At 44.6% G+C, this 26,936-nt stretch overlaps 1 protein-coding gene across 1 annotated transcript in view; it reads left to right on the top strand.

The window, feature by feature from the left end:
* Nucleotides 1–5,753: 5,753 nt before the first annotated feature.
* The window catches only part of STMN2 (stathmin 2), a 42,363-nt gene continuing 21,180 nt past the window's right edge, over nucleotides 5,754–26,936 (top strand). The window contains exon 1 of the mRNA XM_009471813.2: nucleotides 5,754–6,009. Coding sequence (XP_009470088.1) covers nucleotides 5,991–6,009 — 19 coding nt within the window. The 5' untranslated portion in view covers nucleotides 5,754–5,990. The remainder of the gene's footprint in view (nucleotides 6,010–26,936) is intronic.

Genomic DNA, 26,936 nt, shown 5'->3' with positions numbered 1-26,936 from the left:
CCTGGGAAGGGGACGATATACAATTTACAGGCTACTGGACAGATGGCCCCTTGGTCTGATCCCACACAACAGCTTCATGGCCTCATGAACATGCTGTCCTCCTTCAGAATCCCACAATTGGTTTCCACCTCAATTTCCCCCATCTTGCCCCACCAGGCCTATGGTGTTTTATGTATTTGCAGCACAGGACAGAGTCTTGGTGCAACCAAGTCACTCCCATCACGCGGCCTTGCACAGCTCTAGCTCACGTCTCATGGACAAGGGTGTTAAGGGAGATCTCATTATGTACAATCCCCGTGTTAGCATTAAGCCACTGCTTACAGATTTCTAGGAAAAAAAATATCCGCAAATACTCTAATATTATTATTCAGCTTCCCCACAGTGATCCTGAATGCTGCTGAAAGGAGCACCACGTGCAGCCATGCAAGTATAAAAGCCTGCATGAAACCAGGCGAGCACTAAAGCTGCACTATTCCAATGTGTATGCGGAACAAGCAGCAACTGAAATCACTAATGGTGACATTGTTTGCAGCTGGCTTATCAAGCCACTATCAAGCTTTAACAAGATGATTTTTAGATAGGCTATGCCCAGCAAAAAGGCACAATTTCAGAAGCGGAGAAATGCTAATAGAAACGCAACAGCACGTTACTGCTTTATAACTCAAATGTTACACAGGAAAATGAAAGGGTAAGAAAAAATATAATTCAAGAAGAAAATGGTGACCATGCTTAAGTATAAGACAGATATGCATATGTATCAGTGCTCTTTCTTTCTCCCTGTGCTTTCAGTACAGCTAATCTTTTCATCTGCTTGGTATATTTATAGCATTCTGCAGAAAATTTCAGAAAGTTATAAAAAAACGCAAAAACATTGCAAAAATTACAAAAATCACACATGCGTATGTTTGTAGTCTTCTCTCTCTAAATTTCACATTAAAATGTGCAGGGTTTAGCTGCTTACTGAAACACAAGCTATGCTAACATCTTCTAATCTATATTTAACCTGCTGTGAAGAATAAGGCTAGACAAAAGATTTTTTCACCCATGTTATGAAAATATTCTGGCAAACATTCCTGCAAGAAAATCTTTATTGTACACATGCTTTCAAGGGCAGAGGACTGTGTCAAGGTTCTGTTTTATGAGAACAGAATGAAAATAAAATATCAAATAGTGCTCGCCAAAAGAGTACCATCCATCTTGTTATGCACGTAGAGAGAATCTGGTGAAAAAAATAGCATGTGAGTATATAATTAAAAACTGTATCATGATATATATGCATAAGAAGGGTAATTAAGGTTGCACAGGCACCATTCTTCTCTGACTTTTGAGGACTTCGTCATACAATCTGAATAGTATCTTTTACCTTAGGCTTGGGTGGGGGGTTGGAAGCAATAGGGATGAAAACAAGCTAATCATGAGCTAATTACTAATTAATTTTCTAAAACTGCATAGACACAGAGAAATTGCTCCCAGAAGCCTAAAGAAGAAGAAGGAGTGACCAAAGAAAAAAAATCAGCTGCTCTAAATAAGGTCCAATACATTTCCTAATGGCAAAGGCTAAATGTAAACAAGTCACCCAAAAGTCAGTAAGAAAAAGCTGAATTTCTCAAGTTATTTAAGAGAGCTAAACAAGGCTGCACCGTCTCCCAGCCTATGCAGCAGAGACACAAAGCACAGGCAGAAAGAGATTCATGACCTACTCCCATCCCTGCCATTTGTATTACTTCAGTGCCAATGTAGTTCATTTACCTAGCAACAATAGTCTTCAAAGTGCTGCATAAACATCTATCTTTCCAGTAGCACCGCCCCTTCTCCCTTGTCTGCAAGGGGGTAAAAAGTAAAATCCTTTCTAACAAACGGAGAACAGAACAAATGGGGAAAAAGAACAAAGGCTTTTCAACGATCTGGCCAAGGCCACAGAGGAAGCATCCAACAAAAGTGGGATGAAAGCCCCAGTTATATCCCACTGCTGTTTAGAAGCAGTTAAGCAGTGCTTTGCTCAGCAGCACATCCTTACAGCCAGTACATCCACAGACCTGGAGGTAGGCTGGGCTGCAAGTGCATTTTAATGTCATTCAAGAGAAGGCTCAGCCTGTGAAAGAAAACAAGTCCTTGCCTTGCTGGGCCATGCTGGAGCTTAATTCATGCTCCTCTGAAATTTATGTGAAACACAACATCAAAAGGTGGCAGTGGATCAGAAATGATATATGGACCGTCTAATAACTGCTCCCGTATATGCCAAGGGTTTGACATGACAGTGATTGCCACGCAATTTCTTGCACCGCTTTCTCGGCAACCCCCGCCCCCGGAGCCCGGCTCCCCCTTCCCGCGGCAGCGCCGAGCCCCCCGCTCACCCCCGGCCTGACAACCCGCGCCGGCTCCCTGGGAAGCGGCTGAGGAGGCTCCCGGCCCCGGCCGCGGCCTGGGGCACCCGGGGCCCGGACAGAAGAGCCGCGCCCGTCCCGCCGGGTGGCGGGGGCGGCGCGGGAAAGGGAGCGGGGAAACGCCGCGGGCGTTGCGGCGGGAGAGCCCAAAGCGGGCTCCCTCCGGCAGGGCTGCGGGAGCCCTCCGCCTCTGTCTGCCGCCCTTCGCTGCTGATTAAGCTCGGAGGAGAGAAAAAAACAGAATTAAATAAAAAAGACAGATGCCAGGGCGGGTTTGCGGCCTGCTGGGCGTGCCGGGTGCCGCGGCAGGGGATGCGGAGCCGAGCCGCGCCAAGATGCATTATGGCAGCGCAGCCCCGGTGTCCCCCCCCGCCCCCGGGCAGCTGAGCCCCGCAGAGCCAAGCCGCGCCCAGCCGCTTCCCCGCCGCCGCCCCGTGCCGGGAAGGCAGCAGGGCTGCGGGGAGCGGCCGGGCCCGGCGGAGCCGGCACCGCCACCCCTCACCCGCTCCGCGCTGCGGCTGGCGCAGGGCCCGCGGCGGGGGGGCAGGCACCGCGCTGCGCTGCCGCGCCTAACCCTGCCTGCCCCGCCCTGCCTGCCCGCTGCCTGCCTCCGCCCCAGCCCGTCTCCCTGCCTGCCCGCTCCCTGCCTGCCCGCTGCCTGCCTCCGCCCCAGCCCGTCTCCCTGCCTGCCCGCTCCCTGCCTGCCCGCTGCCTGCCTCCGCCCCAGCCCGTCTCCCTGCCTGCCCGCTCCCTGCCTGCCCGCTGCCTGCCTCCGCCCCAGCCCGTCTCCCTGCCTGCCCGCTCCCTGCCTGCCCGCTGCCTGCCTCCGCCCCAGCCCGTCTCCCTGCCTGCCCGCTCCCTGCCTGCCCGCTGCCTGCCTCCGCCCCAGCCCGTCTCCCTGCCTGCCCGCTCCCTGCCTGCCCGCTGCCTGCCTCCGCCCCAGCCCGTCTCCCTGCCTGCCCGCTCCCTGCCTGCCCGCTGCCTGCCTCCGCCCCAGCCCGTCTCCCTGCCTGCCCGCTCCCTGCCTGCCCGCTGCCTGCCTCCGCCCCAGCCCGTCTCCCTGCCTGCCCGCTCCCTGCCTGCCCGCTGCCTGCCTCCGCCCCAGCCCGTCTCCCTGCCTGCCCGCTCCCTGCCTGCCCGCTGCCTGCCTCCGCCCCAGCCCGTCTCCCTGCCTGCCCGCTCCCTGCCTGCCCGCTGCCTGCCTCCGCCCCAGCCCGTCTCCCTGCCTGCCCGCTCCCTGCCTGCCCGCTGCCTGCCTCCGCCCCAGCCCGTCTCCCTGCCTGCCCGCCCTGCCCCGGGGAGCGACGCCGCCTCCAGCACCACGGAGAGCGCCCGGGCCCCCTCCGCCCGCCCCGTCCCGCCCCGCGCCGCGCCGTGCAGAGCCAGGCCGGGCCGGGCCGGGCCGGGCCGGGGTGGGGTGGGCTCGTCGCCTGCTGCCCCGCCGGGCCAGCCCCCCACCAGGGCATGCATCCGCCTGAGACCGGGGTAGGGCCAGCCCTGCCGGGGTGCTGGGGGCCGGGGGTTGTCTCTCGGTTAGGGCGAGGCTCCCCAACCCTCTGGGGCGTCCCCCTCCCTCCGCCCTTCTATGAGCAGCACTCAGTCGTTTCTCACCATTTCCTTTCAGGAATAAGCTCCTCTCACTACAGACATCCCGGCACAATTAGGTCTCAGTCTCCTGCTCACCCTACCCCACAGGCAGCCACACAGCTGAAGGCCCAGGGGTTTTTCACCCCAAAAGGCCGCAGGGTCCCCGGGGCCGCCCTCCTGCTGCGGCTGAGGGCAGGGCCTGCCAGGATGGCAGATCACCCCCCGCATCCCCGCAAACCTGCCTCATCCCCCGCCCGTCAGCGAGCCAGAGCTGCCTCAGCAGGGAGCCATCACAGCATCTGCCGCGCTGCAGCTCACGGGCTGGTGAATCACAGCCCTCTCTCCGCACGCTGTACCGTTTGGGGAGGTTTCCTTCCCCCAGCTCACTTGCAGACTTTACCGTTCTCATTTAAAGAAAAAAGAGCTAGTTCCTGCAATTCAGAAATCATCAACAGTGACTCAGAGGAGAAAGCTGGCCTCAGATGCATGCTCCGGGCCCTGCTTTACTCAAAGGTGCTGCTTACTGACCTCAAGGAAGCTTGAAAATCATAGTCCTGCATTGCCTGTGCTAGGGAAGCACACAGAGGGGAAGAGCAGCGCAGTTGGTGCTGGCACACTGCGCGGGCTGTGCAGCTGCGAACAGTACCACTGAGGGAAGCAGAACGGTGCCAGTGCCCTGCCTGCTCTGGGAGAGCGCAGCTCCACGCTGGAGACCTCTGCCCGCTCTGCTGCTTTTCTCACCCACCCTTACACACAACTCCACAAGCGGTGTCCTCCAGATGCCAAGCTGAAAATTTGCCCTACGCCCTGTCTGCCTGCAAGCAGTGTGGGAGGCTGTTAGCACTGCAAGCTTTTGACAATAAGGCTGGTTTTCCCCTGGGAGAGGCCAATGAGCTCCAGCTGGGCAGTGTAAAGATCAGAAGGTAAAGATGGAGTATGAGAAGGTAAAGATGGTACTCCTCCTTGTACCACCGTCTTGGACACTGTCTCCTCTAGGCCAGCAACTGCTTCCAGCCCTAGGAGGTGTACAAATAGGTCCCATCACTGCCATCTTTCTAGCAAGAATTTCAATTAGCCCCCCACATTTGTTTAGTGGCTGTCAGCCATGTCACTGGCTTTCCTCTTGCTGGGGTCAGAGAATCCTTAAAATTAACGTAGAGAATCCTTAGAATGTGTCCATCCCCTTTCATGTAACAATCACATCAGGTCCCATTCTGCACACTTCATCAACTGAATCAAGCTCGCAGCTTGCTTGCTGGCTCTTGTTCTAGTACATCAGGGAAATGGTTATGGACAGTTCTTTTTGCATTTATCCTGGTTTTGGCTTTCCAGAGCCCTTCAAGAGTGCCAGCAGGTCCAGCTGCCGTTCCCCAAGTTTTAGCAGAGTTCAAGTTGTCCAGGGTTAGGTTTGGGGATACTGAAACATAGAAACATTCAGTATAAACCAATTGTGTATGGTATCTGCATGCATTTGTAGGAAATGGGATGCAGAGGTAAAAATAATCTGAGCAGCTGCTTTACCAAAATGGTTTAGAAAATCCCTTGCACTGGTCCCTTTTTTTTTGTCATGTCTTTGGAATAAAATGTGTTAAAATGAATTTGTGCATGTTTTACAGGTAGCAACAGCAGAGCCTTCAACACCAATAGGCTTTTTTCATGTAAGACATAAAACATTTGACATGGAATGTACTATTAACGCCAGACCGAGGGGGGAGAGGCATTCAAGGACTGAATTCCATTTCAAACGGCATTCTGGCACTTTGTACTCCAGCACCATTGGTGGATCAATATTTAATGCCCAGAGATTCTGGCTCTGCAGGAGTCATGTCAGGGGACCTCTAGAGCCAATCTGCTTGGGTAGAGGAGTGATAATTATTCATGGGCTCCTGCCTCTTGCTCCTTCTCTTGCACAGCCCCACTCTGCTGACTCAGTGCCTTATTCAGTCTTCTCTCCCTCTCTCCACTGCTGTAGCTGGACCCCTTTGCCTTCACCACATCTGAGAGCCTGCACATCCCACCATGGCTAAAACAGCAATGGGTAAGAAACCGCATCTCTTTTTCTTCAGCCACTACAACGGCCACTATTTCCTAGGACGGCTACCTACACTGGGTGCTCTTCTCAGTGTCCCTAAAGTTCAGAAGAAATCAAGACAACGCTAAACATATTTTTAATTTCTTTGATCAGAAAAAAAAAGGGAGGGGGTGTGGGATCCTGGGGCTCTTTTAACGTCTTAACCTGAGATCAGATTCATTCTTTACTGATGGGTGAGGTCGGCACATGAGCACAGCCTAATTTTGAAACGGCTGTCATTATTTTAAAGAGAGAGAGAGATATAATGGCATTTAAAAAAAAAAAAAAAAAAAAAAAAAAAAAAGAGAAAACGAACCGGGAAGTTATCCCCGCTACAGACATGCCTCCCACCGCCCCCGTAGCCCCCCTCGGCCGGGGGGGTTATTATTATATTATATATTATCATTCTCCCCTCTGCTGCTGGAACGAACCGCGGACCACGCGGGGAGAAGAAAAGCGGGGCGAGGGGAGGCAGCGCCGGGCGAAACCCAGCGCGGCGGCGGCGGGGGGGGCGGTGGGGGCGGGGCGGGGGCGGCGGGGGCCGGTGGGGCCGGGGCGGGGTGGGGACCGGGGGGGCCGGGGCGGGGGGGGGGACCGGGGGGGCCGGCGGGGGGTGGGGGGCTGCAGCGGGGCGGGCCCCTGCCGCGGCGCGCACTGCGGGCCGGCCGCGCCCAGCCCGGCGCAAGGGGCTGCGGGGGGGCGAGGAGAAGGAGCCGCCGCTCGCCCGCTGCCCCGGCGCTGCCGCACCTGCAGTCTGCCGGGGGCGGGGGGGGGGCACGGCGGGGGGGCTGAAGTAGGTCACCGCATCACGGGTAGCTGGTGTTTGCTAGCAGTTCCCACCCTGTTTTTCTCTCCCGGGGGGGCAGCTGTCAGGGCTGTTGTTATCTTGCGTTTTTCAGCTGCAAGCGAAGCATCCTCCGCCCCGGTTCCCCCCCCGCCCCGGCCGGGAGCCGCACCCTGCGCCCTGCCGTCGCGGCGCCGCCCCCCGCCGGGCCCCAGGGAGCGGCCGGGCGGGGCGGGGCGGGGCGCGGCCGCGGGAGGTGCGCGGTCCCCGCCGCAGCCCCGGCCCCGGGGAGCCTCGGGGGGTCGGGGAGCGCTTTGCCCTCGGGTCCCTTCTGGCCGTGGGGCGTCTGTCCGGGCGCCAGCGGCGGGAGCGAAAGGCAGGAGCCCGGCTCCGGCCCCTTTGTTCGAGGGAGGCTGCTGGAGCGGGTGGGGGAGCGGAGAATCGCGGCGGGGGGGGGCGGGAGAAGGAGACCAACCGTGGGGGCAGGCTGCTGAAAGCATCCAAACCCTATTACTCCTTGATTTTTCTTTTTTTTTTTTTTTGGGGGGGGGGGGAGGAATGAGGCAGGACCTACGTTTGACGCATTCAAGTTCAAGTTTTCACAATCATTCACCATTAAAGTAATGCACACACAAATCTCACAAAATAAGGATGGAGAGCTCCAACGCAATTATTATCCTTCCCCAAGAAGCAGATCCCATTCAAATTCACATTCTGTGCAGGCTCTGTTATCACTTTTAATCATGTTGCATAAAGTTATATCAAATCCTCCTGGCACTGGCTGTAACCGATGCATTATACATTTATTTATTTGAATGCTGATGTTCCGCTCCCGAGGAATAATCGGTGTGGATTGAAAGCATTTTAACCTGGCTGTGGCACCCCTGGGAACAAGGCATGAGACAGCTGTAGACGCAAATAGAGGAGGGAGACAAGGGCTGTGGGAGTCTGGCCAGCCCTGCAGTGCCGAGCACGCCATCCCCTCCCCACTGCAGCAATCTGGTAATCAGTATTGATAATTTGTAGTCAGTCGGAGACTTACCACTGCAGAAGGCCCTGTTAGGAATTCTGTCACTAGGGAAGAAAGGGCTCTTCAGTCTTTGATTAATGATCTCGCAGCACACAAATAGAAAGGTTTCTGCAGCAGGAGAGATGCTGGAATCATTAGGTTTGCCCAGAGACGGATTGACTCTGCCACGCCAGTTTGCTTATTAATACCTGGTTAACAAGCTACATACACAAGCATTAAAAAGCAATGTAACTACATAGGTTTCTAAAAATACTAATTACAACAGCATTCAATTAAAAAAAAAATGAAAGAAGCGTTGTTAAAAGCATCTTCTGTCTTTAAACTCACAAAGGTTAAGGATTCTCTTCACCATTTCTTTGAACCTTATTCTTCCTTGCTGTAGTTACTTGTAGAGAAAATTTGGATCTAGACAGCATATTAGAATAAGCCACTTTATTCCGAGAGTTTCTTCAAGGCAACAAATTTTATTTCCATGTGGAAAAAAAGATGCACTATCAGTCATACACATTTCCAGTTAGTGCTAAATAAGCTACATTTGTTTTGTACTCAAGCTTTACCCAATAGACCACTGAAAGAACTACAGAGTGCCTGATTTTTTTTCCCCTGTTGAGCACCGTATTTTGCAAAGTGGCAATAAAGGCTGGATCCTGCTGCCACTGGAGCCAACAGAACGTTTCTAATCAGCTTAAGCTGGCCCACTGTTATGTTTCTGGCCCTGATCCAGCAAGGCACTTAAGCAGGTGTCTGAGTTGGAGCATGTGAATAGTCCTACTGGCTTTGGACAGAACTCTTCACATAGCTCAGGTTAGGCAGGTGCTAAATACCTTGATAAGCCTGCGTTTATATCCTGCCATAGAAAGCAAAATTAAGCCTCATTTTCTCTTAGGCTCTGTTAAATAAAAGGTTTCCCAGGAAATCTCCTTTGACTTACATAGGAATTTCAACAGCTGCAAGAACTTCTGGAGCTCAGTACACCCTGAATGCCCATGATGCTCTTCTCTCTGTTTAGTTTACATAGTATCTGAATGATGCACGCCAGGCACACACACACACACACACACCCACACACCCACACACACACCCCCACACCCACACACACACCCCCCTATTTATTTATTTATTTGTATTTAAGTGTGTCTTATTTTAAAATTCCATATAACATGACTGTACAGAAATTCTGGGGGCTTTTAAATTGCATCCTCCCCTTGATGCCATCTTCCAAATGAAATCTGGATCGTATGGATGGACTCCTTCAAACCTTATGCTCCCTACCATACAGGATGTGTGTTAGGTAAAGCAGCAGCTTTTGCAGGTGGGGTCACTACAGACCTGATAGGCCATGTACCTGGTTGGAAAAAGTTTCTTAGGATATGTACATGGCAGTGTGAGGGTGAAGCAGTCAGTGATGCCACTGGAACTAAAAAAGGTGTCTGAAACGATTATTTCATTGTTTCCTTGCAGTGTTTAATATAAAGAATATTTATTATGAAAACATCTTCAGACAATTGTCATACAGAAAGTCTCAGTCCCAATTATGGTTCTTGTTTATTTTATAGGAATTTGTCTAACAGAAATACATGAGATATGTGTGAATAATGTGTTAAAGAAGTGTTTTAATTCAGATTCCTTTTGAGATAGTCAGGAACTCTGTGAGGTGATAAATGGATGGGATTATGAGGATATGGGAATTCAGGCAGCTCCACGCTGTCTCCTTTGCATATCTCAGTAAGACTGATTAAACTGTAGTAAAAGTACTTCAGAGTTGTTCTTCTATTTTGTCATTTGCATTTTAGTTACAAGCTCAGACCTCAATACTTAGCTTGATGGATGCAATGTCACTGCTAAGTTTGTCTGTTAACCGAGCACTACATTATTCTTTTATCTGGTATGTAAACATACATACGAAGTCATAAATATGTGTATGGTTGCTGAGTTTAACTGGTTCAATTATTTTAATAACTAAGCTTTTTGACTGGAAAGGGGTAAGCATTCTGCCTCTCATCTGCCAGCACGCTTAAACAATTGCTTCATCTTCAACAATTGCACATGAGTAGTCATCTGGACATCAATGGCAGTGACAAGCTTCAAGTTAAACAACATATGGCTAAGCACCAGGCTGAATTTGGACTGAACCTGCTCCTTTCCGTATTATGCAGTTTTTAGCAGAAGGTTTTAACCTTCCACTTTTATAAATAAATAAGGTTCTTCCCCTTTTATAAATAAACACAAGTCAGCAGTGACTTATTTTCAGTTGTCAGAAAATTACATCTGTACAGACAAACAGGAAATTACTTTAAGATGAGAATGAATGTAGACAAGATTCAGAAAAGAGTTTATTGTCTCATAATGTTAGCAGAAATGCAGTTTGACTGAGACACCATTTTTCCAAATTTTGTCAAGATCTAGTAGAAGAAACATTTCAATTAGTTTATTTTCCTGAGAATTTTGATTACTAAGCTAATATCAAGTTGATGGCAAGTACAATTCACTAGAGAACTGAACGTTAACACCTATTCACATTATTTTCCTGTTTTTAAAGAGTAGATTACTCTTCCTGCTATTGAGAATTCAGGCAGTAATAATTTTAAAAACAGTCCATATGGCTAAGAATTTATGTTGCCTCATAGCGGTTCTTTACTTACCCTCTGAAGCGTACAAGCAGGAGGATGGAGCGTCATCTATTCCATCATCTTATGGAAGAGATCCCATAACATGCGGAGGAAATAAAAATAAAATTCAGCAGCTTGAACACTTCCAAAATGTTCTCTCACCTCCACCTCCATGACCTCTTTGTCCCAATATGAGCTCTATTTACACTAAAGGCTTCCCTGTTTAATAATGGATTCCTGTAATTCATTGACATTGATTTTGTCAATTTGAATTTCCTTTCATTAATTAATTAAAACTGGATTTTTTTTTCCCCATTTCTTTGGTATTTGTACTACAATAGTACATTTCTCTAGATCACATTTTGCACTACAAATATATGTGTAATCTAACCTCATGGTTAGCTTTTTCTCAGGTGACATTTATATTCATTGCTTTAGAAAAGAATTCTCCATTTTCAAATTAATAGCATTAATTTAAAAATACATTACAGAAGCGAGATCACAGAATCATAGAATCATAGAATCATAAAATAGTTTGGGTTGGAAGGGACCTTTAAAGGTCATCTAGTCCAAACCCCCTGCAATGAGCAGGGACATCTTCAACTAGATCAGGTTGCTCAGAGCCCCGTCCAACCTGACCTTGAATTCCAGGGATGGGGTATCTACCACCTTTCTGAGCAACCTGGTCCAGTGTTTCACCACCCTCATTGTAAAAAATGTCTTCCTTATATCTAGTCTGAATCTACCCTCTTTTAGTTTATAACCATTACCCCTTATCCTATCACTCATATCTAGCAATATATTTAGATAGCATTTTAGCCTTCAAAGACATACAAAATTAACTAATTAATTCTCCTAAGAGCCTTCTGTGAGAAGTAGGCATTATTATGTAGTCTGAAACACAAAGATCAGAGGGTTCCCATGACAAGTAGGTCTGGGCAATACTTGACCTGTGCAGCATTTTCACATAGGTCTAATTTAACTACCTTATTAGTTCATCGTCAAAAGGAACAAGAGATGTTCAGGACTTCTGAAACACATCAAGCCCTAGGTGTCTTGAAATAGGCATTCGAAAATGGTGTCACTGCAAATAATTGATGTAGTTGGAAAATTAACTCACTAAAAGCTTTGCTAAAGATTATACAGCAAGAAAGCCACCACTTGAACATAAAGGACTGAGGGCAGCTCCTAGCCCAATGACCAGTGGGCAACCACACAACTGGAAGTGAAGTCTTCCAACAAGTCTTCTTGCAGTGTGCTCCCCCCAGGCTATATATCTATTGAGTACATTTGCCTTTCAACTTATATTATCAGGCTTCAGAACTCTTTATCTTGGCACTCTCAGTAGTTCTGCCCAATGCTTTAAGGAGGAAAAAATGTCACATCATGAACCAGCAGTGCTTACTTACCTCTGCAGTAATGCCTTCAAAAATCCAATGTTAATTATCCATAGAAGTCACCTTTATAAACAAAAAACTGTTGCTGTCATTAGGTGGCTTGTAGAGAACATGTCTTCTTCAGCAGTATCCATAAAATGGTTGATAGATGAATCAACTTTGCAAATGAGTCTTGCCTCATTGGAGTCAATGAAGTTCAGCCATTGGCTTCAGCACAATCAGCTGATCCTTAGCCCATGGGGACACAGAAATTGGTAGCTGATTTGGAGGAAAGGCTGCTATTCACAGTTTTCTCTAGGGTACACATAAGCCTCAGGCTGTGAATTCTGTGGATACGGTCTGAGGTGTTGTTCATTTTCATTCAGTTTAAAAATACTGTTGATCCCACTTGGATGTGTGAGTCCCCCTGTGAACATCAGCCAGCAATTCTACCTGGGACACATTATCTCGATGCTGAAAGGTGCTAGGCACCCATGACTGCAATTCAGGCAGTATCTATAGCTCTAGTTGCTCAGCATTTTTCAAAAACAGAAAAAATTGCTTTGGAGACCTCAGTCTGCAGAGACCTGCAACCTCAGTTGAAAAAATGGACTAATGCAGAAATGCCGGCCCCTGGGAACAAAATATGCAAGACATAGTGTGTCTGAGCAATACCAGCATACAAAGCTGCTCTGTAATTAATTCATTTTCTCTTCCACTTATTATGTTTTTCTTTTTCCTGTCTGCTAATGCATAAGCTAACAAATGAATTAAAAAAGAGAATTTAAGCTCTTTCTGCCAGGATGTGCCGTTAAACTGATGCGCAGCGTCTACACAAAACATGAGGCTTTGCTGAATACATTTAGCAATGTTATTTTTTTGTAGGTGTAGCTGTCTAATCCAAGAAGTTCATAAATAAATTACAATTTATGCACTCATTCTAATACACAAAACTCATCGCTGTTGTAGCAGCTATTGCATGGAGAAATTGTGGTCCTCCATGCACACAATCACAAAACAGGATTGTTGGGGTTTGGTGGGGTTTTTTTCACTAGTTTTGCTCCAAGGAGGTGGGTTAGTTTAGGGAGGTGCCTGAGGATAGAGTTAATAAAGTTCTAAGGCACCTGTGGTGGGGTACAGGTGTGACTGTACCTCCACAACACTTGGGGAGAGGTCAGCGCCTCTGGCCATGGTTGAACAGCACCTTCCTGAGATCTGCCCAGAGTGGATCTACTCATCACTCAGTGACCAGAGGAAGGTACAGGGGGGATTGGTGAGACTTCAACCGTCCCTTGGGCGCTTCACCTGCAGCCACAAAGAAGGGGTGATTTGGTCTTCACCATTGTGGTGGAAGGAAGAAGAGGTGGCAATGAGTGCAGTCCTCCCCCTCAGCCAAACAGCTGGTGTTTGGCCTCTGAGTGTGGCACTGGAATGTGGTGGCCCTTGTCCCTACGTGTCCTCCCTCCCTGGACAACAGCAGAGCCACCAAGCTGTGGCCCCTTCCCATTCTGCCATGGGAATGGAATCATGCTGGAGAGAGGACAGGAGAGCACACAGGAGGGAGATGACCTCCACCATGATCTCCACCTAGTAACTGGGAAGCTCTGGTTTATAGGACCATCACTGGGTTTTGCATGATACAGCCACTGAAAAAAAAAATAGAAACAGCTGTGAGAGCAGAAAAATAAAACTCGAGTTTCTTTGAGTGGCAGTTAGGACCCTTCAGCTTGAATCCCCTCATTTCTGAAAGAGGTTGAACCCAGCTTGGGCATTTCCCAGTCCAAGGTGCTCACTGTAGACAGCTGTACCAAAGGGCAGGAGTAAGACAGCCAGCAACGTTTCTCCTCAGCTGCATTTTAAAAGAAAGCAGTGGCTGTCCTTGCATTTATGAAGGACCCTGCCCTATCTATGTGTGTGACATCCTCTCAGAAAATAGGCTACACCCAATTCCCAATATTAAGGGGTTAAACATTTCAAGTCTAAGGCATCCTTGCTTGTAGAAAAAAGTAGCACCCTACAATGCACCACCAATTTGAAGAGCACAAATTGTGATATTTATGGATTTTCATGACCTCTCTGCATCTGTGCAGGAATTTGCAGGATCAGCATTTTGGATTTAGAAGCCTGAATTTTTCTTAAATATCATTTTAGGCGCCTAGCTCCTTTATTGGATTTGTACCTTAAGCATTTTATGACCAGACTTTCTCTTCATTAAGATGGGGATAATCTTATATACTTACCTCAGAGTTGCGATGTGAGGTTATGTTCCATACTGCATGGAAATGTGTAACAATGCTCTAATGTTATAGAAGTTGCAAAAATCCGTACTGATCAGATGAGGAAAGAGAGCAACTTACCTTCTAAAGCTGTATTAGCATTCTGTGCTATTCAGGTACTTTTTATAATCTTTATCAATTTCTTAGGTAAAAGAAAAATAATGATGCGTCTATTTTATACTACCGATTGGCATAGAATTCTACAAATTGAGAATTTAACTTAAGATATACTTTAACTGAAGCTAGCTAAAGTACTTTTTAATGTTTCAGTTTTTTACATTAAATTTAAATATTTTCACTAGTCATTAAGTGACTACATAGCTAGATCCTTTCTAACATTGTTGAAAACACAAATTGTCCTTTTGGCCTAAGATTTCTGATATACCCATGGACAAATTCATCCTCTGGTTTCCACTAGGATGGCTCGTGATGGGATTTCATTGGCAGGGCTCCCTGAAGTGTCTAATATTATTAATTATTATTGACCTTTAAAGGTCCCTTCCATCCCAACACGTTCTATGATTCTATGATTACGGTTATTATTTTTTCCATTTCAAAAGACTGTAGAGACCACAGCTAGGTCAAAGATGCACAAAGATTTTTACCTACATTTATGTATAAAAGTGCAGCAAAAATTAAATTTTTTGGTTTACTAGTATTTTTATACTGCAAATGCTCCAGTTACCTGAATGGAGCTGGAAGAAATGTTTTCACGCTCCTAGGAAATCTTTCGAATTAAAATGAATGCATGAATCAAGCTCTATAATTTTTCAAAGATATTTTTTGGAGGTGAAATTCACTTTTGTAACCCATTTTATTAGCCGTTGCTAAAGATCACATTTAACTATTTTGATATATTTGTTTCTTATTCATGTGAAAAGAAAGAGCAGTTGATGTCACTCAGCAGTCATTTTTATAGTCACTTGAATATACAGTCTTTGTCTCCAGGTAGTGGTATTTATTCAAATTATTATGTAGATGTAACACAAAAGACTATTTCTAAGCTAGTATCTTTTCTGTGTGTTTAGGTATTTTTTGACACTATCAAGATTGCAGTCAGGGAGCTTTTAGTATTATTTGTTTTAGATAGGAAAGAAGCCTATACTCTTTGTGGTTTAAAAACTGAAATGTTTAGTATTTGTCAACAAAACACTTGTTCTCAAGCAAATAGCTTCTTGCTGGGGAAATGATGTTCTGCCTCTAAACATCATTCTTTTCTAAGTAAAATATCAATAAAGGCTTCTTAAGAAAAGTAATAGTAAGATATTTATTTTAATCTGCATTGAGGATTCAGGTTATTCCCTTTTGAAGTGCATTCACATTTTTTGCAGTGAAACATTAAGAAGGGAAATATCTTACCTAGAGAATCTTACTGCATTAGATTAACAGTGCAAAGAATTTCACCTTCTAGTGGTGGGAGGCCTGAAAAACAGGATTAAGTATGATAGAGGTACTTTTAAGTGCTCTGCAAAATTGTAATTATCAGTTTGCAGAGCTTGCCAATGCTATTCTAGAGATCTCAGCTCTGCTGGCATCCTGATCTCTTCTGCACAAAAGATGTGAGCAGTACTGTAAAGGGTAAAAATTGCAATAATAAGAATAAATACTGAACCCTGGCAGAAAATTCAAGGCATTTAGAGAAGCAAACAGGAGTAATATGCAATACAAAGGTTACAAAATTGCATTTAGTATATTTCTATGTACTTACACAGATATAATTTCCTAGATTAAAACAAAAATTAAGAAAAAGTATCCTGGAAACAATATTATATCAGATGGACTTCAGCCTGTCCCTGAACTGCTACTCTAATATTTTTGTAGTCTTTAGTGTCATTTACATGTTAGAGGAAAGTCTGAGCTAGCAGTCAGGAAGATTTCTATTTCAGATGACTCTGAACTGTCTTGTGAACAATCTGCCATCCTAATCAGAATTTCCCATCTGCTCCATCCCCACCACCTACTGATTTCCAGTCCCAGTCCATTTCCTTGGTACCTTTTCCCTCATTTTCTTAACCCAGCCTGATTATCCAGTCAGTTGTAGTGTCACCCTCATTCTCCGTCCAGTTTCAATCATCCCATCCCCTGACTTACTTTACCTTTTTTTTTTTCTTCCTTTTTTTTAATTTGTCTGCTCTTGGCAATTTCTTCCACCAGGCTGATTCAAGTCTCGTCCCTTCACACAGCCCATGCCTTCTGATAATCCTCCACAACTTCTGCAGGGCCAGAAGGGGAGGCATTAAGACCACAGGATAGTTGTTTCCTCTTCTTTTTCCAGTTTCCAGCAGTCCTCTGGTCCACAGCGACCAGGAGGAGCAGTGCTTGAAGCATCAGTCTCAGCCCATGTGGAATCAGTCATGTCCAGCACAAAGTGTTTTCAGAGAAATTGGCTGTAAGGCCTGGATATGTCTCTTCCAGCCACGGTTGAAGCCTGAAATCAGATTATTTCAATGCCTTATTCCACAGCCAGGCCTGGGTGGATTTTTCAAATGAGGACCTGGCACCAAGTGCTAGAGCCTTTCAAACAAGTACAATAAGTGCTTGTTTAGTTTACCATGTGCAAGTTATGTATTTTTCCCTAGTCATCCTCCCAGAAACAGTGAAACGATTTTTGCTAAAAACTTCAGCAAAATTCAGCAAGAGGCAGCTCTCCAGCCAAGAAAACGGTAGGCCAAATTGTAATTTAACAAAATGATACTCAGTGGAAGGAGGACTCCCATATTTTCTAATGCAGTGGAAGTAAAAAAAGTGGCACTAGATGGGAAATAACAATGTCTCACTGTGGTGTATGGGTCACACATTTAAGTGGCTAAGATGTGCAAAGGCCAGGAACACGAATCTTGCTTGAATTAGATCCTAAACCAGTGCAAATCTGTGGTAGTAGACCCATGTTGATTTATGTCTGATGAACCCATTTTTTCGCCTTTAAATCTCCTGAAGCAGCAGCTTAGGAAGGAAACATCTCCTTCATTATTTTGAAAAGTCATATAAAAGCCAGATACACTAATAAAGGAGAATTTGATTATACAGGAAAAGAGACTTTTTTATACAGGAAAAAGAATTTGATTATACAACAAAAGAGAAAAAAAAGGCTGTTATAAGTTGACATTCGGTTATATCCAGCTCCCCTTACTTTTAGAACATATTGAAAAATGTGATGGCCAAGCCAGTCCTGGAAGTTTGGTAAATCCGTTATAAAGGACAAGCTGAACAACACAGCAGAAGTTCTGATTTGCCTTTAATGACAGACTGTTGATGCTGGGATATGCTGGTGCACAGTGCCCTGAAACTCTAGCTACTGCAAGTGAAGATCCTTTTTTATTCAAAATGAGCCAAGCACCCTCACATCAGAGCCCCACAGAAATCAATGGAGCACCTCTGCAGGGATTGACTCCTCATGTGGTTAATTTAGTAGCAGAGCGGTGTCTCTGAATTCATTAAGATACTCTTCTGCGTAAGTGGAGGCCAGTACTGCAGAAAAGTAGAGACAGACAGACAGATAGATAGCCACAGAGAGACAAATAGACTGACAGAGCAAATGAATTCTAGATATCTTCAGTAATATTTCAGAACAGGAAAAAAATCACTACATTGAAAAACAGTATAAAAGAAGGAAGGAGAAGAGAAAGATGAAAAACAGAGGTGGATCATGAAAGACTTAATTGGGAGCAGTCATGTTACTGAAAGTCCATATAAATTTCTATAGCATAGACATTTATGCATTAATTCTACATCTGAAAAAATCAATGCATTTCTATTATGGAAATCTGAGTAAAGCTGCTTAAAACACACGTCTCTTTCTCTGACCAGTGGTTCTTGTTCTAGTTTTATTGTAGCGTCAATTGTAACAAAAATATCCCACCAGCAATTGTTCTCTCTCAGCCAATTTAATCAATTCTGAATAATATACTAATTTCTTTGAACCATCAGCATGGTTTCAAAGAAGAGGCTGTCATTCTTTATTTTTCTTTTTTTCCTCATCCATTCTACACATCATCTGATTAAAATACTCAATAATATTTATAATCTATGCCTAACTATGATAAATTTTAGCAATATGCTGTTGAGTGGTGTCATTATTTTCTTAATGGAGGCAATCAAATGTTTGAATATATGCATAAAGACATGGCAGGATACAATAGTAGAAGTATAAATCAGGTAATTAGTAATAATAGCTGCATAGATAGTTTAGTTAAAGATCATACAGAAAAATCTGAAAGCCACAGAACAGCAAACATGTGACAAATAGCTCAAAAATTTCATCTTAGAAAGCCACCCAGAAAGCATCTATTAGATAAAACTTAAATGCACCAAAGTCAAAGAGAACTTTTCAGCTGACTTAAAACAAGGCTGAGACTTCTTCCACGAATGATCTGATTGCTAGTAAAACAGTACCTTCACCTGTTCCTCCGTGTCCCTCTTAAATTGGGGGCCCCAAAACTGGATGCAGTATCTCAGGTGCAGCTCCACAGCACCAAATACCTTCAACCACTGGTGAATCCAGCCTCCCCTCCTGTTGATTCACACACACCTCTGCTTCTGGTCTGCTTCCTCTTCTCCATTTTCCCAATCTGACCTCTTTGAAAGAAGGGTGGAAGAAACAGCAAAAAACTTCTTCCTTGTGAGACTTTCAGAGACAACCTACATATGCTGAATTTCTGTAAATTTACTTAAAAAAAAGTCACTGCCCCAGTATCTGCTCTATTTTGGTGCTTAGACTTCATCTTTCAGCATTGAGTAGCCACACACTGAAACACTGTCTGAAATCTCACTTGGGCATTTGTACTTTCTTTAGGACTGGGTAGAAGATTAGCAGAAAATTACCTTATGTCTTTAAATGCTGTGAAAATAGATTTTCACAGTGAACAGTTTGAACACTGAACTGTTTAGAAAGTAGCCCAAGTTTCTAGATTTGAGGGCCTGCCAAAAGGTACTTTTCCTAGTCATTCTGCTGCCTGCTTGTTAGGAGATAATGCCAAATGAGAAGATGAGTTTTACAGAATCTGCTTTGTATCAACATGGTTGATCAGGGAGTTGCTGTCATTTTTGCTTACTCTGTGTGGGGCTTTCAAAGTCCTTCAAAACCTAAAGACATTATTTTTGAACCAAAGGATTTCTCCAAGGATAAACACACCCTTGACAGGCTTCCTACACAGGGAAACTTTCTTAAATTAGGGACTAAATTTCTCTAACCCCAGAAATTCAGTCCTTTGGAATATCTTGTAATTAAATAAGTACAGCTTCTTGCTCCCTCATATACCCAATTGAGTAGACTCTTAAATTTGTATAAAAGCATTTAAATTTCTATAGTCTTTGTTATGAAAAAAGGGAATTAAGCCACACAATATAAAGCACCAGAGTATCAGGGCATCTGCAGCACAGTTTCCATTATCACACCTCATTGGGTTTAAAGCAAAATCCTCCACAAATACGAGTTACGTTGACAGGCAAACTCTAATATCGAATAGTTTTATACAGAAACTTAAAAGTCATTTACCAAGAGCGTATTTTGTTCTGGCATTAAAATTTACAACACTGTTGTTAATTAACACAATTATAATGTGCATACCATTGTTTGTATTATCGCAAGGATAGGAACACTTCATTTTTAAGTAATCTGCTTACATATGTCATTTGCAATTGTGTACAGAAAGCAAACTAATGCCTTTATTCAAACTGATGAGACAACCTTATTTTAAAATTAAAATTCCATTCACAACCCAGAAGAAAATTGGATTTTTTCAAACTGTCTCCTTTCATTGTCTTTTGCATTTTGACATTTAGTCGGTAGTCATGGCAGCCAGTAAGAGTGATTGTGTAGCATAAAGATGCCATTACACATATTTGGCTTTGGGTTAAGTACATTAAATACATGCGGATTGCTCACAATCAACCAATAAACTTAGGTAAAAAAAGCTTTATATATATACATTTTTATGTATACACATATATAAACTAAATAATGAATGCTTCTATATGTTTCCTATTCAGACACTATAAAATGGGTTTTCTAGGCTATATGAAATGATTAGTTTGAGGGGTACCTTCCACAGCCCTCACAGCAGCATATTGTCTCTAAAATGGATTATCCTGATAATTATGGTGTGAAAATAATTGCAATAGGTTCTGCAGTCAGTGAAATGACTCAGCAAGCAAGGAATACATTTAATTACTGGAATATAAAGATCAAGACTCCAACCCTACTGCAAATTATAATTGTATTTATCCCATGTAATATAAACACAAATTGCTACTTAGCTGATTGCCCTCAGTATTTTCTTTGCCTAAAGCAAAAAAAAATGCACCTTGCAATTGAATTTGCTTATTGTTTTCTGAGCCTGAAGTTATGACTAACTAATATTTTGGCTTTCATCAGTTCAAAGCACAATTTTTAAAATATCGGAAGACATCAAAGATATCTGCACTTTGAAATGGCACAGGATGTGTATTAATGAGGGTTGTGGTTACAACCCCTATATGAGTTATAATAAAGGTCACATTTTACATCTGATGTACATTTCTATTAAAACCACATGTATCACTGATACCAGAAAAATGGCAAGGACCAGACTCTCTGTTAATGGAAACTGGTAGCAATGCAGCTCTGTTTCCTTGATTGAGGTACTCCACAACAGCTGAGGCTCCTTGAATGATGAAAAACAGAAAAAGTTGGATAGTTTACCCATTCTTTCTTAACTGCCTGCTTTGCTGAAGCATTGTGGGCTCTCTTGATGCTGTATCAATGGCTTGCTTTCAGAACATGTGGGTAATTCCTAAAATTTGCTCTGTTGAGAAGCTCAATATGGCTCTTAAAACAATTGTAATCTCTGACTATGATCTCAGTCCAAAAATGAGGAGGGATTTCATAACATAATTGCAATAATGTCAGTACAAGTCCAGAAAGGACCTACTGTGTCCAGATGAAAAAAAACGGTAGCACAACTCTTATTTCAATTGTAAAGACTGACAATATGTCAGGATTATGTCATTACTCTCTAGGCATGATATTACACAGTTGCCATGGAATAAAATGACATCCAATGTCAGTGGGTGATGCATGGCCGGGTGATGCAAGACCAGGAAGAGTTTTTTGAGCCTACATAAAGGGATCAGGGTGATGCAAAATTAAGTCAGTGGAAGCCTCTGAAGACATCATTAGGAAAAACTGAATAAATGCCACTGTTCCAAACACACATGGCTGAGGGCGAGATTCAGAAAAATAAAAGAAATGCTGGCAGCTAGCTCTGTCACACCCTGCTCTAGTAACCCACTCTTACTGTGCTAAAACAGAACCCGCAGCACAATTCATACCTTGGGAAGATGCTGTTTGATCATAGCAGGCTGTGTCACCAAACCATTGCCATTCTATTTCATCATACTTGATTTGCATCTGCACTCTAGAGGCTGTTTCACCAGCCAGCACCTGTATTATCTGCAGCACTCTCCAAGAGACAGCCTGTGCCAACGGAGGTGTCACTCATCCAGAAATCAGGAGACCTGGGTTCTCCATGAAGCTTTCCTACAGAGTGGGTCTGTGACCGGAGGCAGTTTTTTTCGCCTCTGGGTCATTTCCTCCCCGGCATCCCTTGCCTGTCTTTCTCACTTACACCATAAGTTCTTTGGCACAGGGTGTTCGCATCCAACACGTTCGTACAGAAAGCAGTGCAGATCTCAGCTGGGCCTCCACGTGCTCCCACAATACAATAATGAGATGACCTTAAGAACACGCTGGGAGGCAGCAGCCATCTCCAATAACCTAGTCCCTGACTGCTGGGTGCTCCAGGGGAAACTAGTGTGCTCAACACAAGGACTTGAAATTGCACTTCCCATCCAGTGCCTGGACCACCAGCAAGCAGAAAGCTGTAGGCATGCTGCCGCTGTGGTGACTGGGATCTGCACACCAGGGCTGTTGGGGGAAAGCAGGCTCTTGCAGGCCCTACAACTTCTGTCCTTCCAAGCTGTAACTCAGTCCACCCCACACCTCACTTGTTATCTGTTTTGAGGACATTGAAGAAGTACCACCTCCTTTGCACATCCTTCCCTGGTGCTTCAGCCACCAGCGCGGACCAGGACCAAGCCAACCACCACAGCTTTGCGCCCAGGAAACAGCATGGCTCGGGGGGCTCGTAAGCACTACACAGTCTCTTCTGAGGGAAGGATCATACATCTGGGGGTTGTCCTGCTGCAGGGAAGTCCTGAAGCAAACTCCACTAGGTGCTGTTAAAGCAGGCTAGTAGAGGTGGTAGCCCCAGTGTCAGAAATGCTGAGACAAGATAACCTGTGTGCAGCAGGGCTGCGATGGGTGTGTTGAGGAGGGTCTCTGAGAAGCCTCCTGCTTCTCTGGCCTTCACATGTGAACAGGAGCGTGCCTGAAAACACTCCTTTTAGCCTGTGTGGAGACTGAGGTTCTGGTTCAGTGCTGCTTACCAGGGGGGATCTTCAAAGTCATGTTAGTGGAAATTTTTGAGTGAAATATCTGTCTTTTTAAGTCCTTTTATATGTAACTTGTCTTAGAAGTAAAAGAGTTTAACAGCTTTGTGTGCTGGTGAAAGGGTATGTCACAACCCTTTGGGCATATGATGCAAAGGAAATACGTTACACACAGTGAGCATTAAATCATGGAAAGCAAATCCGCCTATTCAAAAATTCCAGGGCTTAAGGTTTTGATCCTTAAATCATTCATGTAAGACTCTGAGTGATAGCTCAGGGGATAGGAGTTTTTCCTGAGAACAGGAAAATTAATGGTAGGATCAGACCCAGAATGATAATGTGCAGAATCACTTACCACTACTCTATCAGTAGTCCTAAACTAAAAGAAAAATTGAGGTGTTTTCTGTAAGACATGACAGAGCCAAGCTTGCTACAATACCAATCAAAAGAGACTGTTTTCCCAGTGTGCAGGTATGTAACAAAACCAACAACAGTTCTCAAGCAGGTAAGGTGAGCCAAGTAAGGAGGGTTATTTCCTCCTGGTGCAGCTGCTACCGCCTATTCACTTTTTCCATCCAGTTCACATTCAGAAAAATCTCTTCTATTTACATCATCCCATAGCTGAATTTCTGCAGTCTTCTGTTGCTTCCACAGAATACAGAAGACAGCAGATAGCAGAATGGGTTGGGTTGGGATGGGGCTTCCTTAAAGACTCGCAAACTCTTGATGCTTACATGACTTCCACACTTAGGTGATAATAGTGTATCAGCAACTATCTATGGCTGTGATGGCCTCTGATGAAGGTAGGCTTAAGTTCAGCATCTTAAACATCAGCATCCTGCCAAAGTGTCTGAAGAACAGGGGTAGAACTTCTCACTGCAAAAAATTAAACAGTTGTTTTCAGTTAACCAGCAGGAGATAAAGCTGTCTTAGGAGTACTGTAGCCTTTGAGTTCATTCCTCACAGTTCATCCTCTCCATTGTCTTCAAAGTCTGTTTCAGTAGCTCACATCCTTTCCAACATAAAAAGCTCTATGGGAAGAAAATAGCGGGAAGGGAGATGGGGTGTGGAGGTAGGGAGGGAAATATGGTGGGGGTCCCTTGAAAAAATTGCAAAGGCAAGGCAGATCTTAAAGAAGGAGGTCTTCTCCCCCTGGGAAAAAGAAAATTCTGGAATTATTGTTTTCACCCTAGCTGACGTTCCCTAAAGTTCAAATAGATTTCAGGAGGGCCGCAGACCTCTGTATTAGGATTGGGTTCCATTGCCTTCCCCTCAGTCCTGGACTGCTGGAACTGAACTACCAAGAGCTTCCTGATGCTGATGTGGTGCGCTGGCTCTCAAAGGGTTGGCTCACAAGAGAGAGTGCAGTGCATGGCTCTGCCACCGCTACGGACTGGTTTCTGCAGAGCCTGAGAAGGAGGAGAAGCTTACCCACAGCTTTATTGTCTGGCTTACTTCTGTTCTTCCCATGTTTCCACCAGCATGCAATGCCGTGAGGCTATCAAGGCCCTGAGTGCACTGACAGGCTCTGGAGAAGCACATGTCTGTATTCCTTCCACGCTAGAAGGAAATGTGTGTGTTGACATTTCTGTAAACAGACAGTACAATCTGGCCCAAGACTCTCTAATAGTGACTATGGCAAAGCATCTGCATCACTATTTGTGTCGAGTAACCATGAGAAGATCTTTTTTTTTCCCCAAATTAAAAAAAAAAAACTTCCATTAAAATCTCTTTTTGGCAATGCTGTTGCATTAGCCTGACAAAGTAGTCCCATTAATTCATGTCACAGATGACCCTAACAGTCAGGGTTCAGTAAACGGATTTTCTCATTGCTTCAGCAGTGAAAATTACATAAATTGAAATAATACAAAATAGTAACTTTACATCTTAACATTCTGACATCAGAAAATAAAGTGAGCAAAGATATTTGAATCCAATCACATACATAAAGTAAAAATCATACACATAGCATCTGGAGTAGTCCATTTTAGTCCAAAAATTCACAGTAATGATCAGTGATTAAGCTGTAAATTTAGGGGCAATTTTCAGTCAGACTTGCGGCACCCTCCAATCTGCATGTTTGCATGTGTTTGCGTCTACACACCGTAGATGCAAGAAAATCATTGTTGGGCAGTCTTTGCATAAGCAAACAGCTGCTTGTATATTCCTTGGGATGGGTTTTCCAGCCAGATCCTGTGCTGTCGCCTGACCTATGCTGTTGAAGTGGCATGCAAAGGCTTGCACTCGAGGACAGGGTTCATATTGGTACAATTTGACAGAGTCTTAAGAGGAAGCTGAAGGGTCAGATCTGTCGCTTGCATCTTTTTTTGTGTTTTGAAGAACTGATGCTACAGTGCTCCCTGATTTCGCTACCACCCTGTGCTTTTATGAATAGTACTTTATTCCATCCCAAGCCATTTCAAAGCTGTTCGTTAAAATGATCTCTTGTTGGAGAGAATAAAATTGCTAATACTTCTGCAGAAACCTAGGTGGCTTTAGTGACCTCAGAACAGTCAGGAGGGTTACAGAAATTAATGCCTAAAACTACTTTTTAAACCTCTCAGTTGCCACAAAAACAGATTAGATCTGTCCACGTTCTTTCTTTCTCATTTTCTGGACATATGGTAGGAAATGCTAGAGTCGCTGTTGGCAGGGGAAACCCAGTAATTCACAATTTCTTTTCCTTGTTTTCGTTTCTCATTTCCTTTTCATAGTACCTGCTTACTCTATGGCCTAGATACAGAAATACCACAAAATTCAGGGGCAGGGGACATGACCGAAACTCTGTATTCATCCCTATACTAAACTGCATTGCAATATATGAAGAGTGCCATTTTAAAGACTTGGTGACCAAAGAATGGCCCCAAGTGAGTGAAGGTCCTGTGCTACCTTTCCCACCAGTGAAATGTGAGCACTATAGGGCATTAAAGAGGCAGTTCTGTCCAGCTTAAGTGCCTTTGCTTTGAGCCCGTGAGCTGTTAATACAATTTAAAGCAGTCTAATTTTTGTTGGGGAAACTGGACAAGTACACATGTACATGAAGTTGCGAGATGGACTCACACCAAATATTCTGGTGAGCAGCGTTTTGTGCTCAGAGAGACAGTCAGAAAATAAGCCCCACCTGTATGAACCACCAAAATGAGATGTCACTCATGACTGAGTGTAAGGGATGGCTAAGAGGTATTCACTGCAAGGGCTTTTGCTTTCATTCCCTTCATCACTGCGACTCCATAAGCCTATAAACATCCTTAGGTTTTCTGACAATGGAGGGAGATGCATTGGCCTTAAGACAACCTAATTCATTTATCTTAGACGGCTCTCTTGGAATGGGACCAGTCACTCGCTGGTGGTGCTTCTCTCTCCATTGACTAAAAAGAAAGCTTTCATGTCTGCTGCAAACTAGCTGTCTTAAATATTAGACAGCCAGCATTAGTTAAAGTGAATCCCAGACTCCTACATCTCAGACGAGTGCCAAAAATTAAATTATATATAGAATCCCTATCACTCCTGCCCCTTCTTGAGTTTTACTTTCCCCGGTCCCACGAACTAGTCCCAGTACTAATTCACCACTTTACCAGCACTCATCTTGCAGCCTTCTTCAAATACGCCACCAGCTATGGGGAAACAATTGCAATTATGATCATATAACACTGTTTCATTTGGCAGAAAAGGATGCAGCACACTATTAAAATGAATTATTAAAAAAAAAAATACTGGCCAACAGAGTGTGCCTGTTGGTGTTCACAAAATGACATGGCTTTTCGTGACTTATAGCATTGTCTTGGCAAACCATAAACTCTAGCACTTCAAAGGGAGCATTAACAAAGTGAAATTTGTAATTCACTTTGTCAATAACTGCTTTGTCAATAACATCCGTGAGAAATCGATGTAAAGGATGGTTGTGGTAGGTCTTCTGTACCTTGCATTTCATGCTTCACCTAAGCTTACTTCTTATTCCTGCAGTCTCTTCCAAAGCAGAAAACAAAGCAGGATTTCATTTCAGTCTCAGAAAGCTGTCTGTCTGACAGGTGCCTGGCAAGGGAGCACAGGGCTGAGCTGTGGTATGGGTTGCACATTTGGGCAATGTGCCAGTTTCTGTTTCCTTCCAGGTGTGCAGAACTTCAAGAACTAGTTGGCTAGTGGGACTTGAAGTGTCAAAAATCAGTAACACTTTATGATACGCAGACTGGATTCAGTAAAGCAAAAGGAATCAACAGATTCGCCTTCATCAGATGTTAATTATAAGTAACATTTACACTTCTCTCTCTGCTTTCATGTGTTAAAAATAGTCTTGCTTATGAATAATGGTCTCTGCTGTGACACAGCAATCTGTCCTAGCTGTGCTTTGCCAAGGAACAAAATGTGACCCAAATTGCCCATGGCCCATCAGTC

Source organism: Nipponia nippon, unplaced genomic scaffold (assembly GCF_047370975.1).
Source record: "Nipponia nippon isolate SJK-2023a ecotype South Korea unplaced genomic scaffold, ASM4737097v1 scaffold_1, whole genome shotgun sequence".
NCBI classification, from domain to species: domain Eukaryota; kingdom Metazoa; phylum Chordata; class Aves; order Pelecaniformes; family Threskiornithidae; genus Nipponia; species Nipponia nippon.
Note: the sequence above shows the minus strand (reverse complement) of the source record. Positions and strands in the feature narration are given on the sequence as shown.